Source organism: Papio anubis, chromosome 10, assembly GCF_008728515.1.
Source record: "Papio anubis isolate 15944 chromosome 10, Panubis1.0, whole genome shotgun sequence".
Classification (NCBI taxonomy): Eukaryota; Metazoa; Chordata; class Mammalia; order Primates; family Cercopithecidae; genus Papio; species Papio anubis.
Genome location: NC_044985.1, coordinates 114564188 through 114584524, shown reverse-complemented (window position 1 = coordinate 114584524; position 20337 = coordinate 114564188). Strand labels below are relative to the sequence as shown.

Sequence of the window (20337 nt, the reverse complement as noted above, 5' to 3'; positions counted from 1 at the left end):
GCCTCAAAAATTTGCTTTCTGGCCTTCTTGGTTTAGAGCTAACACAGAATTATACATTATTTCTTTTGCCTACCTCTTGGCAGAGGTGAGCTGGCCATCTATTTAGTAAGTATTTGAGTTAGATTTCTCTCTTTTCAGAAAAAGCTGTTAACTCTACCTTCTCAAATGATGATCAAACTGATGACCAAAACAACTGGACCTGCTTTTAATCAGTAACAAAATAGACACATCTCAAGTTCTTGATAGAAAATGCAAGTTGATTTTCTGCTGCATCTTTGGATAAGTTTGGTTGCAAAAAATTTTTCATGGAGAACTGCCTGAAGAGTATGTATGTGGCCCCTGTTTCCTTCAGATTATGTTAGTTTTTTTTCCTCTGAATTAGGACAGACAAAGGATAAGTAACAAATCTAGATACCTGTCCTCCCACCCACTTCTGGGCTCCTCAAAGACTTGCTTTCAGGGAACTGCATCGGAGTTGAGCATTTTCTTTACTGCAATGCCATGGCAATGACAGTCCACTACATGACACTGTAACTTGACTCTCCTTTAAGAATGCCAAGGAGAGAAATCTGTTTCAGGTCCCAGTGCTAGGAAAGCTATGTTTCTTTTGAGCAGCCAGTATATATTTTACTCTACAAATACTGTCATCTTTTAATTGCTTTTCTTTCTTTCTATGCTTTGGTTATTAGAAAGCTAAGAGCCAAACTGCACCAGAATTTAGAGCATGCATTTTGGTGTAATAACCTCACCTGTGGCTTTGAATTACCCACATCCCCCACGGTTTCTCCCTCTGTAAGATCTGATTGCTTTCTATATATTTATTAATTGCCTCACATACATTTTTCTAAAATCCTGCTAACTGATGTCATCTATTAACAACATGTAGGAAGCTATTTTACTGCAAGATTAAATAGATTTCACTGTAGCAAATGTCTTGGAAATTAGCTGGTCTGTGTCTCTGGTAGGCCTTAAATTACTAGTATGTTGAAAAATCTTTGTGGTGATGATAAATGAGCTAACATTTACTAAATGCTTCCTGTGTTCCAGACACTATGCCATGCATGTCACATATGCATTCTTATCTAATCCTCATGATGATCCCAGTAGACAGGTACTATGAAGAACCTTCTTCAGGGTGGAAGACCCTGAAGGCACAGAGGGTGCATGAAGGCAGTTGCTGAAGTCTTATTAGCCCATGGTAGGGCTGAGACTTGCAGCCAGAATCCAGGCAGTCCAAGGCTCAAGTCCATGCTTCTGTCTACTGTAAAAACACCCTGATGATGACAGGGCTGCCATTTTAAAGCAATGAACATACAAGAAAAAACACACCCATATCGAAATATACATGAGCTGAAATAAAAATAAAGGACCAGCAATTTTTAAGCCATTTATGAGGCTACTTATGAAGGACTTGTGTGATCAGTGTTGTGTTATGTTTTTACTGGGAGTGGAGGGCAGGGGAAAAAGACAGGAAAAAAAAAACACAAAAAAACAAAAGAATGAGAAAGCATAGATTTTTGCCTCTAAGAATCTCATAATGTATTTGAACAGCAAAGTGAATAATGAAGTATTAATAATACTTAGGATTTCAAAAATTTAAACTAGTAGAAAAATTAAAATCTAAACCAAATCTTGCAGGATAGACAGGAATTTTAAGTGCACTGTCATTCTTCCAACCTCTCTAAGGGCACCTATCAGAATCTTCGGCGATGTGTAGTTAAACCAGTACATCACAACAGTGCTTGTGGGTATTGCGGAAGATCCTCCCGAGGCTGACAGAACTGGCAGTAGCGGAAGACATTATTTCACACGGCAGCCCTAGAGGCAGTTGTGGGGGTCTAGGGAAATCAAGCTATCAAGCACTCTGGAAATCATTGACAAATCTCTGGAGGACACTATTACCAGGAACATCTGACATTGACTCAGTGCTGGAAGGGACCTTACCGACAAGCTAGTCCAATGTCCTCATTTTACAATAAGGACGGACTTCTAAGTCCCCAAGCGGTTAACTGCTTTGGCCATGGCCACAAAGGAGTGAGCAGTAGAGCAGGAGCAGAGCCGGGCTCCCGTCCCCTCTGGCCAGTGCTGCTCTCATCCTATCAGCTGCTGCCTCCCTTTCTCTCTATTTGTATGCAGCAGAAATGTGGGGCAACTGATGGAAAAGGAAGGAAAAGTTAAAAAGTCAGATAATGTTCCCACTATCTTTACTATCATTTTAGCAGCAAAATGCTTTCTTTTCCTCTTTTAAAGCAATAAAAGCTTCAAAGGGCAGTATGTCAATCAAAAATATCTACTTCTGACCAAGTAATATTCTATAAGCTGTTTAAGAAGAGAAATAACTACAGCACCATTTATAAACATTACATATGCAAAATAAATATTCTAGTACAAAAACCTAATTTAAGTCTTTCTGCTAACAAGTTATAATTTATTATTTAAAAATAATATTTCATATACTTACTCTATCATAATGCTGTTCCAAAAATTCTGCACTGAGCAATTTATGTCTTGTAAGTAAATCCTAAAAAAAGAAAGTTTACAGTTGTTTTCCAAGTTTTCAAGAAAGAGAATCCTAAAACATTCCACACCATTTTATCTAATAAAAACTGTTGTTAAAAATCACCATACTTAACATTTCAGCATGAATTGTATTAAAAACGTTGATTCTATAAAAGCAAAATAAAATCATTAATTATTTGGAACTGCAATTTTAGTGATTATGATGAGTCATCATGGATCTATAGCTCTTAGAAGGAAAAAATGATAAAGGCAATGGAAATATATGCTAAAGAAAAAGAATAAGGAATTGTAGTTAAATTAAAGTTAACACTCCCCAAATGGGCTGGTTATTTAAAAACAAACACACAAAAACAAAGCTAACAGTAGTGGTAAAGTATCAAACAATTCCACGCCCACTTAGCGCTCCTAGTGGAGAAAGAGGAAATTTCTTTTATTAGAAAAAGGATTAGAGGCTCTATTTTCTTCCTCCTAAGTTCAATCACATTCAGGTTCATAGCTAATGCAAATTTTTTTAGAGGCAGAATGTGTTTTAGGTAAGCAGAATGTTGGCATGATAATGTAGAATTAACAATGACTGTGAACCTCCAGTCTGATTTTGTATTACCATGAAATAGAACCTATGCCTCACTCTTCAGCGTTCCCAAGGAACAATCATTCAGAAATATTTACTATGTGCCAGGTAAAATTCTAGGTGCTAGGGCTTCAAAGACAAAAAGATATGATCCCTGCCTTCCAGGACCTAGACGGTAACAAAGGACTAGCCTTGGTCTCACTGGGTGGGAAAGAGAATGGGAACGAGTGACAGCAGGAAGGCCTGGCTAGTAGCTGGTAAACTAATGGATCAAGGTCCTTCATACCACTGCTACAGATAGTGTCAATCATCGCCTTTCTCCCAACCAACTTTCCTAGTTTTCGTTCCTGTTTATGTTTGAAGGTTGCCCAAGTTACTACAAAAAACTAGTGTTTCCTGAAGTATGCTGAAATGAAACATTGGTTCTGAGAAATGCTTTTAAGAATGCCCCATGGTCAAGCAAACGAGGGAAGTGCCATAGCTCACTTCAGATGTCAGGTCCCAGACTCCACAGGGAGCTCTTTTGTCACCTACTTTCTGTGAAAGTCCTTCCCGAAAGGGCCTCTGTACAGGCTTTCCCCACTGCCTGGTAACCTAATGTTCATCCTTCGGCCCTCGATTCCTCTTGATTGGTCACCAGCACAAAAGCACCAGACATAGCTGTGACTTTACACTGGTTGTGGGATTATTTGATTCAAGTCTCTCTTATACTACACTGTAAGTTCTGTAAATATCAGGATCATGTCTATTTTTATTAATCTTTGAATCTCCAGCACCTATGCAGTGCCCAGCGCATAGCAGGAGCTTAATATTTAATAAATCAACGAATGAACCAATGAAATCAGAGAACATGTCTGGAAAAACATCACATTCAGCAATCTTCAAAGTATGCTTTTGAGAAGGTTTCTAACCCCACCCAAAGATTTACAGTTGCTCAAACTGCTGGATAGGGTATGTGTTATATTTCCTGATTATAACAGGGATGCCCAGGAAGGACCTACCCAATTTTTCCCAAATTCTCCTTGAGGATTCAACAGGACATATTAGAAAATGTGGAGTTTATTCTGAGTACCCTTGAGTTTGGCAAGAAGTGCTACAACGTTTCCCCTCCAGGTGAAGGAGAAGAGGAAAGTGGTAAGAGAATTTCTGTTATCTTCCTACTGTGGTCCATGGGGTCACAGATGCAAAGGAGAGAGGAACATGAGGAGAATGTATCAAGTACGGACAGCACCATTTAACATACTATTGTGGTGTGTTTATGGCTGGTGTCCTGCTTGTGGAGGTGCCACAAGGCAATGCCTGTCTGTAGGGTTCACTGCTGAATCTCCCACACCTAAAGAATAGTGCACCTAGCTGAGGTGGGTAGATCACCTGAGGTCAGGAGTTCGAGACCAGCCTAACATGGTGAAACCCCATCTCTACTAAATACAAAAACGTAGTTGGGTGTGGTGGCGCATGCCTGCAATCCCAGCTACTCAGGAGGCTGAGGCAGGAAAATCGCTCAAACCCAGGAGGCAGAAGCTGCAGTGAGCCGAGATCGCACCACTGCACTCCAGCCTGGGCAACAAGAGTGAAACTTTCATCTCAAATAACATAACATAACATAACATAACATAACATAACATAACATAACATAACATAACATAACATAACGTAACATAAGTGCCTGGCACAGAGCAGGCACTGACAATCTTGGTGAATAACAAATGAGTATGTTAACTTAGGAATTCATGTGTCAGGATCCCTGTCAGACAGTGTTGCTTCTACCTTTTTGCGACTAAATCGTTCTGGAGGCCAGTGTGAGGAAGTATAGCAGAAGGAACCTGCTGCTCACTGTTCTGTCATAACATAATGAAGGGAATGCCAAGCAGGAGGGTCCTGAGAGACACTGGCTCTCAACTGGGGTTGGATTCTTAGAAACAGGTAGGAAGACAGTATCTACTTTATAAAGCAAAGGCCCTCTAGGTGTTAACATGTTGCACAACAGATTTTTACTGAAAGTTTGAGTGAAGCGAGTATTCACTCTGCAACGTATTTCAAAAGGAGCCAGAGGCTCACAGATGGGCCATGCAAAGGGGGACCTCTAACATCTTCCCATATAGGGGAGATTCTATGTGTTATCATCTGGAAACTCAGGAAACTGCTGCCAACCAGAAATCAAATCTCAATGGCTTTGGGGTAGGAGAGATTGAAAGGGGGCACTCAGAGTCTGCCCACGGAGCAGTTGGACCCAGTACATAACAGGATGAAAACCCTTTGTTAAAAAGGGTCAGTCAAAGGCCTGGGGAGGGGGTTGGGGGGGTAAAACACTAGTAGGAAAAGAGCAACTGTTAAGAGCTAGCACAGAGAAAAAGGTGAATACTAAGCTGGGAAAAGGAGGAGATGAGGACAATCAGCAGTGCCTCTATCTACCGACAGATGAGAAGGAACCTTAGCCTAGTGACTGCAGCCAAAAACTTTGGACAGCTCAAACTGGTGTGAGTGTGGGTGGGAGGGGCTGTGTGTAGACCAACAGAATAGAACATAATGGGCAAAGGGCATGCAGACCTGCAAAGTTTAAGGTGCATGTGACCCCAGAACAGCAGAGTTGCAAGGTCAGTCGGCAGAGGTGAGAATAAAAGGATTCTTGATCTTCCATCTATCTGAATTCCAGTCTATGGCAGGCCCTTGTATAATGGAAGAAAGACTAGGGATCATTTCCCAAGTCCAGCAGACTGAGCAGCCAACTTTTAGGGTGGGCTGAATTTAAAAGCTTCCTAAAAGCTTGAGTTTGGGCCGAAACATCATGTGACTAAGACAGCCCTGGGATCCCTGAAGAAATCCTGCTAACCCAGGGGGCTGATTTTCACATTCATCTTGGCAAACCATTTGGCCCCATTTCCTACTTGATGTTTGATTATGTCTAAGGACAAGGAACTCAATTCTCCCAGTTGTGTGGTTCACCTCTGGAGCTCTTAGAGTGAGAAAGTTCTTCCTGTGCTAGGGTCAGACCTATCCCCAAGTACTTTCCAGGAACCATCAGAGCCGACAGATGCATGTTTTGTCCATTTTCTATGGGACCCCACTTCAAATACAAGTAGCGCTCTCATGGCAGGTCCCTACCGAGTCTTCTCTTCTCCAGGCTAAATACGTCCAGTTCCTTTAACCACTCCTCGAATGACAGGGTTCTGAGTCTCCCTCACCAACTACTGTCTTCTGAAAGTCATCTATTTGTCTATGTGCCTCTTAAAGTGTAGCGCCTGGAATGGAACACATTTATGTGTTGTTACCTGATAAGCTCATAGCAGAGTGAGACTATCAGTTAGCTCCTTAGGTCACATACTACCTGGTCACATGGAGCTCTGGGGGATGCATTACCAAACTGCTTAATTGTATTGGAGGTATTCAAAATTGTTTACTCAAAGTGGGCTCTGGTAGCCTGCCTGCCTGGGTCCAAAGTCTGACTTCCCCATTTATTGTCTGATTTCAGTCAAAATCTCTAGGCTTCACTTTCCTCATCTGTAAAGTCAGTAATAACAACACTTCCTTCCTAGGGTTGAGTATGATATGAAATTATCTACATTCTAGTAATTATTATACTGAGTATCTCATTTCCTATTAATTATTGTTATTCCTCCATCCCATATTTTATACAGTTGAGTCCTCCAGTGGAAGACCTCAGTTACTGCATTTAACTTCATCCTGCTATATTCTGGTCTCTCTAACCTTTCTAAGTTTTGGGGTCCTCTGTTATCTGCTCTCCTTACCTTCATGGCTAATATCTACACATTTGATAAGTATGCCTTGTCACCCTTTATTTCAGTCACTAATAAAAACGTTCAGCTGGGTGGGGAAAGCCCCGTGGAAATTCACTAGAAGTTTCTCTGCAGGGTGAAACTTGCAAGTAGTGTATGGATATAACATACAACTGGTTGTGAATCACTATACCGAAACTCCATCTAGCTCAGCCTTTTTACTGTTTCTATGAAAACAGATTTGTAGAATTATACAACATCTAGCATATCCTTTATTGTGATGAAGGAGTAATTCTAACAGCTAATGTTTATTGCACAGACACTGTGTGAAGGCATAACAACTGATATGGTCATGTTATTACCTGCATCTCAACAGATGAAGAGACTGGAGGTTAAATCAGCAGCAGAGCTGGTGTGAACCCAGGCAGCCATGCCCTTTTACTTCCCCAATCCACCAGTACCTATGAGATCAATATGACTGAACCTCCTCTTAGTGAATCCACGATGGCTGTGGGTACAGTTTCCAAAATGCTCAGAAGCCATCTTTTTTTTTTTTTTTGGATTATACTTTAAGTTCTAGGGTACATGTGCACAACTCGCAGGTTTGTTACATATGTATACATGTGTCGTGTTGGTTTGCTGCACCCATTAACTCATCATTTATGTTAGGTATTTCTCCTAATGCCCCACCCCACGACAGGCCCTGGTGTGTGATGTTCCCCGCCCTGTGTCCAAGGGTTCTCATTGTTCAATTTGCACCTGTGAGAACATGTGGTGTTTGGTTTTCTGTTCTTGCAATAATTTGCTCAGAATGATGGTTTCAAGCTTCATGCATGTCACTACAAAGGACACGAACGCATCCTTTTTTATGGCTGCATAGTATTCCATGGTGTATATGTGCCACATTTTCTTAATCCAGTCTATCATTGATGGACATTTGGGTTGGTTCCAAGTCTTTGCTATTGTGAATAGTGCCACAAGAAACATACGTGTGCATGTGTCTTTATAGTAGCATGATTTATAATCCCTTGGGTATATACCCAGTAATGGGATCACTGGGTCAAATGGTACTTCTATTTCTAGAGCCTTGAGGAATCGCCACACTGTCTTCCACAATGGCTGAACTAGTTTACACTCCCACCAACAGTGTAAAAGTGTTCCTATTTCGCCACATCCTCTCCAGCACCTGTGGTTTCCTGACTTTTTAATGACTGCCTTTCTAACTGGTGTGAGATGGTATCTCATTGTGGTTTTGGTTTGCATTTCTCTGATGACCAGAGATGAGCATTTTTTCATGTGTCTGTTAGGTCCCAGAATCGCTGGGACACATTTATCATTTGCCCACTTTTTGATGGGGTTGTTTGATTTTTTTCTTGTAAATGTGTTTAAGTTCTTTGTAGATTCTGGATATTAGCCTTTTCTCAAATGGATAGATTGCAAACATTTTCTCCCATTCTGTAGGTTGCCTGTTCACTCTGATGGTAGTTTCTTTTCCTGTGCAGAAGCTCTTTAGTTTAGATCCCATTTGTCTATTTTGGCTTTTGTTGCCATTGCTTTTGGTGTTTTAGTCATGAAGTCCTTGCCCATGCCTATGTCCTGAATGGTATTGCCTAGGTTGTCTTCTATGGTTTTTATGGTTTTAGGTCTAACATTTAAGTCTTAATCCATCTTGAATTAATTTTTGTATGAGGTGTAAGGAAGCGATCCAGTTTCCGCTTTCTACACATGGCTAGCCAGTTTTCCCAGCACCATTTATTAAATAGGGAATCCTTTCCCCCATTTCTTGTTTTTGTCAGGTTTGTCAAAGATCAGATGGTTGTAGGTGTGTGGTATTATTTGAGGCCTCTGCTCTGTTCCATTGGTCTATATCTCTGTTTTGGTATCAGTGCCATGCTGTTTTGGTTACTGCAGCCTTGTAGTATAGTTTGAAGTCAGGTAGCATGATGCCCCCAACTTTGTTCTTTGTGCTTAGGATTGTCTTGGCAATGCAGGCTCTTTTTTGGTTCCATATGAACTTTAAAGTAGTTTTTTCCAATTCTGTGAAGAAAGTCATTGGCAGCTTCATGGGGATGGCACTGAATCGATAAATTACCTTGGGCAGTATGGCCATTTTCATGATATTGATTTTTCCTATCCATGAGCATGGAATGTTCTTCCCTTTGTGTCCTCTTTTATTTCACTGAGCAGTGGTTTGTAGTTCTCCTTAAAGAGGTCCTTCACATCCCTTTAAGTTTGCTTCTTAGGTATTTTATTCTCTTTGTATCAATTGTAAATGGGAGTTCCACTGGCTGTTTGTCTGTCACTGGTGTATAAGAATGCTTGTGATTTCTGCACATTGATTTTGTATCCTGAGACTCTGCTGAAGTTGCTTATCAGCTTAAGGAGATTTTGGGCTGCGATGATGGGGTTTTCTAAATATGTCATCTGCAAACAGGGACAATTTGACTTCCTCTTTTCCTAACTGAATATCCTTTCTTTCTTTCTCTTGCCTGACTGCCCTGGCCAGAACTTCCAACACTATGTCGAACAGGAGTGATGAGACAGAGCATCCCTGTCTTGTGCCACTTTTCAAAGGAAATGCTTCCAGTTTTTGCCCATTCAGTATGATACTGGCTGTGGGTTTGTCATAAATAGCTCTTATTATTTTGGGATACATTCCATCAATACCTAGTTTATTGAGAGTTTTTAGCATGAAAAGCTGTTGAATTTTGTCAAAGGTCTTTTCTGTATCTATTGAGATAATTATGTGTTTTTTGTCTTTGGTTCTGTTTATGTGATGGATTACATTTATTGATTTGTGTATGTTGAACCAGCCTTGCATCCCAGGGATGAAGCCAACTCGATCTTGGTGGATAAGCTTTTTGATGTGCTGCTGGATTCAGTTTGCCAGTATTTCATTGAGAATTTTCGCATCAATGTTCATGAGGGATATTGGTCTAAAATTCTCTTTTTGTTGTGTCTCTACCAGGCTTTGGTATCAGGTGGCCTCATAAAATGAGTTAGGGAAGATTCCCTCTTTTTCTATTGATAGGACAGTTTCAGAAGGAACGGTATCAGCTCCTCTTTGTACCTCTGGTAAAATTTGGCTGTGAATCCGTCTGGTCCTGAACTTTTTTGGTTGATAGGCTATTAATTATTGCCTCAATTTCAGAGCCTGTTATTGGTCTGTTCAGTGATTCAACTTCTTCCTGGTTTAGTCTTGGGAGGGTGTATGTGTCCAGGAATTTATCCATTTCTTCTAGATTTTCTAGTTTATTTGTGTAGAGGTGTTTATAGTATTCTCTGATGGTAGTTTGTATTTCCGTGGGATCAGTGGTGATCTCCCCTTTATCATTTTTTATTGTGTTTATTTGATTCTTCTCTCTTTTCTTCTTTATTAGTCTTGCTAGCGGTCTATCCATTTTGTTGATCTTTTCAAAAAACCAGCTCCTTGGATTCACTGGTTTTTTGAAGGGTTTTCTGTGTCTCTATCTCCTTCAGTTCTGCTCTGATCTTAGTTATGTCTTGCCTTCTGCTAGCTTTTGAATGTGTTTACTCTTGCTTCTTTAGTTCTTTTAATTGTGATGTTACAGTGTCAATTTTAGATCTTTCCTACTTTCTCTTGTGGGCATTTAGTGCTATAAATTTCCCTCTACACACTGCTTTAAATGTGTCCCAGCGATTCTGGTACGTTGTGTCTTTGTTCTCATTGGTTTCAAAGAACATCTTTATTTCTGCCTTCATTTCATTATTTACCCAGCAGTCACTCAGGATCAGGTTGTTCAGTTTCCATGTAGTTGTGCGGTTTTGAGTGGCAGAAACCATCTCTTTAGAAATACTTTCTAGAACGTTATACAGGCGCAGTTTGGGGAAGCTACCTTCATTTATTCTAGAACATTGAAAACATATTTTTGGCTTTCTAATGCCCCTCCCCATCTCCTTAATTCCTCAAAAAAGAAAAAAAATTAACAAATATTTGGCCATCTGGTTTACTGAGTATCCATTTATTCAAGCTATGCATTTTGGACATATTTAGAGTGCATTTTTTTTTTTTTTTAACAGAGTCTCACTCTGTCGCTCTGGGTGGAATGCAGTGGCGTGATCTCGGCTCACTGCAACCTCTGCCTCCCGGGCTCAAGGGATTCTTACGCCTCAGCCTCCTGACTAGCTAAGACTATAGGCACATGCCACCACAACTAATTTTTGTATTTTTAGTAGAGACGGGGTTTCATCATGTTGGCCAGGCTGGTCTTGAACTCCTGACCTCAGGTGATCCACCCACCTCAGCCTCCCAAAGTGCTGGCATTACAGGTGTTAGCCACCGTGCCTGGCCTAGAGCAGTTTTAATTTCCTTTTAAGACTCAGCACCTGTTCCAGAGCTATGGATGAGCCACATGTATTTGGAAATTTTTGTGTGTAGAGCACATTTTCCGGGAGTGCGCTCTTGCCACATTCTCAAAGGAAAGCATGAACCATAGATCTATTCTCCTTTTCCATTATAAAAATATTCTCTGCAAAGAGGAGACTAGCAGCAAGGCAGGAGAGGAGCAGCTCCGCGTCCCTCCTTGTCAGTGCCTCTGGTGTACAGCTGTGAGGCTGTTCCTGCTGGTCTTCCTTTCTTCCCTGACTGGAATTTCTTTCAGGGAGGAGTAGGAAGGTGACTTTCACCTGTCTGCTAGTTTAGCCACCCTGAGATTACAACAGGAGGTCTGTCCTCTCTCTCATGTGTTGTGTTGGCTGTAGACTCTGCTTAATCTTGTTTCTTGGAGAACCCTCTTCTTGGGGGCCTCTCCTCTCAGCTCCTTCCTTTCCATGCAATCAAGAGCACCTGAGATGCACAGTCCAGGCCGGCTCCCCAGTGCTTTCTCTTCCAGAGCTCACCCTTAGGACACTACCTTGTTTTATGAAGCTTCCTCTTTATCAAGTAGGCGTGACCTGCCTGGCTGCCCAGTCTTCCTCTCTGGCTACCATGACCTGAGAGGGCTGCTTTACCCATAGTGATCCCTCACTGTCATTTTCTCCTTGGTGAGAATTAGCAAAAGAAGTAGCCCTAACTGAAATGAAATTATCAGCCAGGCCAGACAAGACTCACTGCAAATCCCATTTCCAGCACGTAGTCAGCACATCTCTCTCACCTCTGAGCCACCTTTGCCATCTGTGCCGGAAGCATGTCATTCACATCCTGACAGGGTCAGGCGTCTTGCTGCATTCTCCCACACCACTGCTGCTCAATCCTCTTCCCTCACTTTCATGTGCCCAGAGTGCTGCCACCCTCAGGCTCCTGGCTGTCCTTCCACACAGGGGTATCTCTCCTTGACACATGGTGCTGCTACACTGTCCTTCATGGTGGGTCTGCTGCTTCTGAATGAGGCATAACCTTCCACTGATGTATTATAAGCATGAGTCCTAGCCCACCAACTGTGGTGACACCTAAGACATCATATTGACCACTCTATGTTATAATCTCAAATTCATTTTGTTTTGCTTTGTACACTTACATACAAGTATCTGGGGCCTCACCTGAGGCTTTTGATTCCCTCTTTTAAGAGTTTTGGGAAATAAATTCCTGGGGGCCTCTCACACTATCACCTGATTCTCATTCAATAAATCCCTGGGGGCCTCTCATACTATGACCTGATTCTCATTCAAGGTAAAACCCTAATGATCAATGATCAGGTCCCCAGGTTTCATCCTATCTTTAGGGCATTCATTCACTGAGGTGGGACATATTTCACCCAGACACCAAAGTGTGTTCTCATTATTTCAGGGGCTCTTCAAAATCATGAAACTGAACCCTCCAAGAAAGGTGGCCACTTCTCACTGTGATAGTGTTCATGGTTTCTGAGCATGGTTGTCTGCATATCAGTATGCTAAATACTGGGGTGTGTGTGTGTGTGTGTGTGTGTATTCTTTGGTGTATGTATATATATACACACACACATATATATATATGTATTTTTGTTGTTGTTTTCGAGATGGAGTTTCACTGTTGTTGCTCAGGCAGGAGTGCAATGGTGTGATTCTTGGCTCACCACAACCTCTGCCTCCCGGTTTCAAGTGATTCTCCTGCCTCAGCCTCCCGAGTAGCTGGGATTATAGACATGCGATACCACGCCCGGCTAATTTTGTATTTTTAGTATAGACGGGGTTTCTCCATGTTGGTCAGACTGGTCTCGAACTCCCGACCTCAGGTGATCCCCCTGCCTCAGCCTCTTGAAGTGCTGGGATTACAGGCATGACCCACTGCGCCTGGCAAGTACTGGTTTATATTAAAATAGCTCTAAATATTTACTCATAAGGTTAGGCAACTTATATAAGGCTACAAAGGCTTGCTCTCATTGTAAAAGACTCCTGCTTTATTCATAGATTGTAAACAGCACAGAACCTTGTAACTCAAAACAAGAATCTACACGTTGTACAGTGATATCACATCATGTATGTATTTAATTTATACAAATATACACCAAGGGAGGAAAGGCAGATGGGGGAGCAGGGAAGATACATTATGATTTGAATAGTGTAGGTGATTCTGTCCACGCACTACATTTAATAGACATGATCCAGTGTGAGCAGGAGATGGGAGAGGTGAATCCACTGTTTCCTCGGGCCTATCTACAATGTATCTCTGTCCTGAATGTGGTCCTAGTATTTCATGAAGTGTATATTCCAAATTAACACAAACCTGAACAGAAGCCAACTACTTCATCTGGTGCTTAACCAAAGAAACTGCTACACAATGTTTCAACACAGGAGAAAACCCGGTTGTTACACATGCTGTACAGTATATCATACTTAATTATAATTTAACAGCAAAGTAAAATGTTGACCACACAGGACTTTTGTCTTTTAGATATATTTTAGAATCTAACTTTTCCACCCTTTTAAAGCTGTGACTTTACTGCATATACCTCTATCACACAGACACATATAAAATGTATCTTTCTCTTCCCACTAGAGGGCAGCCACGTGTAGATTTAGGAGAGCAACGAAGGTTTAGAAAAACAGCACACCTGTTAATCTGACTTTCAAGCATATTTAGAATTCTACAGTTTTTATGTTACCTTGAATGTGGCAAATGCATCTGAAGCTATGTCAAATGTTGACATTTCGACATATCTGAAGAAATCATAAAACTGTTCCGACCACAAAATGATTTTTGCAAGTGGTTCATGTCTGATGCATTCTCTTAACATTATTCCACAATTTAGAGCTATTTCTGGAGATTCATACCTGCAAAAACAAAAAACCAAACAAACAAAACAAACAAACAAACATGATTGCTCTTTCAAAACTCCAACACTGAACAGTTCAAACTTTTAGGGCAGAAAGTTTTCGGACATGTATCCTAACTAAATGACCATCGCAGATTACAGAAGGTATTTCTGTAGAGCATGTGCTCAAGTAAACTGATTCCAGAGTGCAAACACACACTAGTTGGTGATGACCACCTTAAACCAAAGAAAAATAGCCATACGAGTGACTGTGTGACTAAAGGTTCATTATTTAAGCTGAAAGATTTCAAGAGAGGTATTTCGGGTCATACCATAACTCTATACAGGGGTTAGCTTTTACAGATGGTGCTCTTGACACTCAGAAAAACCAAAAGCTAAATCAAAACACAGAAGACAAAATATTTCCCCAAATTCAGAGTCTCTACATAGGTCTATAAATATATAGAATTTATACCTTGTTGTTTTAATTCAATACTCAAGATAGTACTTGGAGACTCTCAGCCACATGTAAACACCACCAAGCTGATAAGCCTCCTCCTGAGGACTTCACTAAGGGTCCCCATCAGAGAGCCCAGGGGCGACGAAGCAGGCGGCCCCCCCTTCGTCAGCTCTCCACACATAGCCTTCCCTATGCTCATCCCCATGTCTCTGGCTTCTCCTCCCCTGCCATTAGAGAGACACCTCTCAGCCAAGCAAGAGGCATTTCCCCTTCGGATGTGCACAGGCCCTCTGACTGGCCTCTTCCGCCCCCTCAAACACATCGCTCTCTTCTACTTCCTCTCAAGCTGCATGCACTGGCTTTCTTTCCACCTCACATTCTCCTCTAGTTTCTTGTAGTCATATTCCATTTCCCAACACACTAGCGAAATAAATAACGGGCCAGCAAAGATTCCCTCTTGGCTAAATAGAGTCTTCTACTCAAGTGTCCTGACAGGCTGTAAAAAACCAAACCAAAATAAAACATTTCACGGTTCTCTCCTTTCTATCTCTCTGACTGTTCCTATTTCTTGCCTGGCTGAGGTCTTTACCTGTATCCCACAACCTGCTAATGAAAGCCCATACAATCTCATGGCTCCCACCACGACTACTAACCCCACCTCCATGTCTACTCCTGAATTAGGCACTTTCTGTTGCCCGTGGACAACTTCCGTTAAAGCGCTACCATAAACTCAACGTGTCTCAAATCAAATCTCATCCCCCTCCATAAAATCACCCCCATCCCGCTTGCTTCCTCATTTCTATAATTTGGCATCATTATTTTGTTTCAGTCATCCAGTTCTAAACCAGGTTTAACAGAAATTTCCATGTTCTGTATCTGTGCTGTTCATTATGGAGAGATTGGCCATATACAGCTACTGACCACCTGAAATTTGTCTAGTGTGACTGTGGGGTTGAATCGTAAATATTATTTAATTTCAATTAATTACATGTGGTTAGAAGCTACTATATTGGACAGCCCAGTTCTAAACCTTTCCTTCTTTACTCCAAATCTTCCCACCTTCAATGTTAGGCTTTGAAAGCCTTCAAAGGCTTTAAAAAATATTTCTCTGATTATCTTAGTTTCATTTGTTTTTATCCATTCCCACTGCTACATTTATTCATACCCGGACAATTGCAAATGCTTCCTAGCCAGCATCTTTGTTCAAGCTCTGTCATAATAAATCTACCCAACACACAAGTGTATCAACAGCATTTCCAGCTTGGGAGCTTAAAATGATTTCTTCTAGCTAATCAAATAAACACAAACTTCTGGACTTAACTGTCCAGTCTTCCCCTCATTAGATCTCCTGTTATAGCACAATGTCACCTCCCACCCTGCCATACAACTTTCAAATTTTCTCCTTACTGCTGCCAATCATGTTATGTTCATTCCTGCCCCTATACCTTTGTTCCCAGTCATATGCCATTAGGATGCGTTCTCTCTCTTTTCTGCCTATGTAAATTCTAAACTACTAGGAATTCCCATCTTAAGTCCTATCCTTTTATCAATCCTTGCCTTATTAACTCAAACCACATTTTATCCTCTGAAATCCTGTAGTACTCATTTGTTATCTAGTAGTGGTGTCCTCTTACACATCATAGATCCTCAACAAGATAAAACCACACTCCTTGGCATCAGTGGAGGCATGCAGCTAGAATGCTGACCGGCTCTTACTTGATGGAAATATCTGCTCACAAAATGGCTGATCATACAATTCATCTTTGCTGAACTTTAGTAGGCAGGAAGGACAAGGGTAAGACAGTTTGGTACAACAAGTTGAGCAGGTTTTGATGGAGGCTTGTCAAGCTTGTCTAAATGATTAAACCATAAACAAGTACAAGGCAAACAGTTATGCTGTATAACCTGTGAGCACTAGAGTGAACAGCATATTAACATGTAAACTGCCAGTAAAAAAAATCGCCTCCAAATGCAGTCTAACACCAGCAATAAGACTTCAAATGCATGCTAATATTAGCAACATGGCCCCCCAAATAAACATCTACCATAGAAGTACTTACAGCCTAAGAAGATAATCACACTGTATGGAAGCAGTTTAAATTAATCGACAAAGGTACAAAAATCTTAAAATGCAGTTCACAGTGCTCCTTGAAGAAATGGCTGTTTCCAGGTCTGGCAGGACTCGTACAAAACGAGCAAGATGGTCATCCTACGCCAGAAAGCAAGGAAGCTATCACAGACTGATGGGGTCTTGCCAAAAGAACGCAGAAGCCAACTTGAAGGAGCTCCCAAGGGCCAAAGATGGGGCAATTTGGACACAAGAAAGTAATGACTGGAATCGACTGAGACATATCAAATGTAATTTTTAAAAAGACAAAAACTTGAGTGTATAATGATCCTTAAAACAACTCAATACTTATCTAAGGAAGTGGCCAGGTCACCAACTGATTATACTAAAAAATAATACCTGATTATACTAAAAAATGAGACTATTTTGGGATAACTAAGTCATCAAGGAGGAAAGGTTCTTCTTTATAAAAACAATTTAATTATATGAAGAAGAAATAACAGAATCAGGAAACTGCCATTCTGAATCTAGGCAATGATTCTCAATGGAAACTAAAACCAGGAGGCGAAAGGTCAATGAGAATTCTGTAATGGACGGATTACAGACTGAGAACACCTGCATCCACTGGTCAATCCCAACATCACCAGCAGTGGGATAACCAGTGCTACCCAATATGAAGCACATAGCACCATCCATGAACTTCTGTCCCCCTCAAAGTGAATCTGAATCTAATTTAAAAAAAGCCAGATCTAACTATCCACCACTTAAATCAATAGTGGATAGTGGAACATGTTACAGAAGCAACAGGAATGCCAAGTCTAAAATACATGATTTTTCTACAAAACCACCAATCCAGGCTTCAACAAAGAAATGGCATAATATTAACTATTACAGATTAAAAGAGAGCTCAGAGTTACATTAACCAAATTCAGTTTGTGGACCTTGTTTGTAACTGTTTTTTTTTTTTTGGAGACCAAGTCTTGCTCTGTCACCCAAGCTAAAGCGCAGTGGTGCAATCTCGGCTCACCGCAACCTCCACCTCCTGGGTTCAAGCTATTCTTGTGCCTCAGCCTCCCGAGTAGCTGGGATTACAGGTGTGCGCCACCACACCAGGCTAATTTTTGTATTTTTAGTAGAGGTGGGGTTTCACCATGTTGCCCAGGCTGGTCTCAAATTCCTGGACTCAAGTGATCCACCTGCCTTGGCCTCCCAAATGCTGGTATTACAGGCGTGAGCCACCATGTCCGGCCTGGAAGTAATATGAAATAAACTAACTGTAAAATGCCATTTTTGTGAAAATTGAGGAAATCTGCAAATCAGGCATTAGACATTAGGTTGGCAAATGGTATCGTAACTGTGTTATACTGTGTTTTGTACTGTGTACTAGGGATGCATACTGAGGTGATGACATGTGTCAGAGGAAAAAGGGGGCAAGGACTAGAGGAACAAGAATGACAGAACTTTAACTGTTGAAGCTGGGTTTAGGGTAGGAACTGGTAAGTGTTGTATGTACATTCTTCACAACAAAGGAGGTGGGCAGGGGCTTCTGGTGGATCCACCAGTTGCATTCTCCATGGTACTTCCTGGCTGGAAGTGTCCGCTCTGGCCAGCCCAGGTGAGAGCTCTAAACTATAAATTGTATCTCAAAAGTCTTTCTTTACAGGCCATTTAACAATATTCATATCATGCCTCTGATTACTCTGAAGTGAAAAATGTCGGCAGAGTTAACTAATGTATTGATTTTAATAATCCTTGGTTTCTACGGAAAAGGAAATATGGGCTTTAAAAACACACAAAGGCACCTGAAGGCTGCTCTAAGATCACCAAAATTTCACACTACTCACTGCATGTTTATACATACAACTCTGAATTGATACAACAAAAAATCAGATGCCAAAAGTTCTGTATCCCAAAATCTGAAGAAGTAACACAGATGGTTAGAAATAGAAAGAGGGAAACAGAATGCTGGCGTGCAACACAGGCACTGACTCACACTTTGTCTAAACAAGTTTGAACTTGGGGGAAGTGTTAAACCGCAGAGATGTGAATCAGACTGAGGCAAGCTATAAAGCCAGGAGGAGTAGAGCAAGCTGATTCACACCAACAGCCATGCCAGGAACATGCCTGCCCACCAACTTAATAGAACAGACCACCACCAAAGCTGGGACAAACAGATGCACACCATACCCGGGGCTGGCACACAATTCTGGTGTGAAACAGCAGGACATTACCTTGCCAGTCAATGAGGCTCAGGGATGAGGGAGAAGGGCATTTGGTTCTATGGTTCGGTTTTTAGGCTTTTTTTTTTTTCTTTTAAACTGACAAGACTACCCCCAAACATTAATGCCTGCTTAGACCAGTAGTAATTTCAGGAAGATGCACTGTGAAATACCAAATTATATGGATTAGTAAGTGGACACAGAGAGGTAAAGATCAAAGGGCACTACTTCATAAACATGTACTTTGCTGACTCAACAAAGTAAAGCTGTAGATAATCCATGCTCCATTTAAGAGGCAGCTTTTACTGCCTTACGGCGTGCATATTATGTCCAAAGGAGATGTCTTTCAATATATAACTTAACTGATACTTCAATGAAATCCAACTTTTTTAAGTCCTAGAGAACAGAAATAAGACCACAGAGAATTACTATTTTTTCCTTCAGTCATGCTGGATTTGTGAATTTAAAAGCTCAGAATTCACCTAATTTTAAACTCCCACCTGTAGGGCATTTTCAAATTCAATTTTGCTCACAGGTTGGATTTCAAGGAGGGAGAGGTGTTCAAAATCTATGAAAAAATAATCTTAACTACAGAGAAAATGCCTCCCACATTCAGCATCCTGTTTTTTCCCCAAGGCAACCTTTCCTTTATGTTCAACTGAGAATACAAATTTTATTACATTGTACATACCCTTTCAATAACATGAACAAAATATTCTGTTGGGTGCAGATGTATTCAACAGTAGGAGTTCTTGTACCAATTTGTCTTCTGAGAATATTGTTGAAAATTTGAGCCACGTCTTTTTTGCCCTATTAGGAATACAATCATTAACATATTGTCCTGACTAAACATCAAAATGCCCATTCACCCTCCCAAATGAACTCGAATAAGGCCATTGTACTTATTGTTACGACTGAGTATCTGACTTTAACACATTCATAGACATTAAATTATCTCTTCATTTGTAATTCTATATTCTAAGTTTACTAGTGTACTATTTTTAACATGAACAATGTGTTGACAAAAACAACAATGGGTTGACTATATTCCACATATAATTTCAACGATTTCTAAGTCTCAGGATCATGCTGACTCTGATATGAGAAACAAAACCCTGCAATATGTTAACAATCTAAGGGATCTGAATTCCACCCAAATGGAACAAGTAGCTTCAAATAAGATGCTTACATTGGGAACACTATATGTGCTTTCCTTTTATAGTGATGGAAGGAGAGGAAAATATACTCTGCCGCTATATTAAAAATGGAAGAATTCTGTATGAAACTGGGCTTTAATGGAAAGTAGACCTATCTTCTAATTAAATGAGGCCTATTTAGGGAAGACTTTATATAGATTAACAATGAAGGTACTAAGAATCACATGATACAGTAGTTCAGAGATCAGAACTTCATTACACTACTGTACAAAACAGATGGATCCTTCCAGTGAATCTTACAATCAGAAAGCTGCACAAGAAATCAACAAATGGAGAACTGGACTCCAAGCAGCATTTCTGAACAGTCACTTGTTACAAGGCTAACAAGCCCACAGGAGAGTGAGTGAAATGCTAGCTT

General features: G+C 40.8%; 1 protein-coding gene across 3 annotated transcripts in view; it reads right to left on the bottom strand.

Annotated features, from left to right (window-relative positions):
* Positions 1-20337, bottom strand: part of CAB39 (calcium binding protein 39) — a 108148-nt gene that overhangs the window by 8247 nt on the left and 79564 nt on the right. For all 3 annotated transcript variants that reach the window (XM_031651598.1, XM_031651599.1, XM_021924106.2), the window contains 3 exons: positions 19454-19572; positions 13866-14034; positions 2462-2521 (listed from right to left, as the gene is read on the bottom strand). In XM_031651598.1, coding sequence (XP_031507458.1) covers positions 2462-2521; positions 13866-14034; positions 19454-19572 — 348 coding nt within the window. The remainder of the gene's footprint in view (positions 1-2461; positions 2522-13865; positions 14035-19453; positions 19573-20337) is intronic.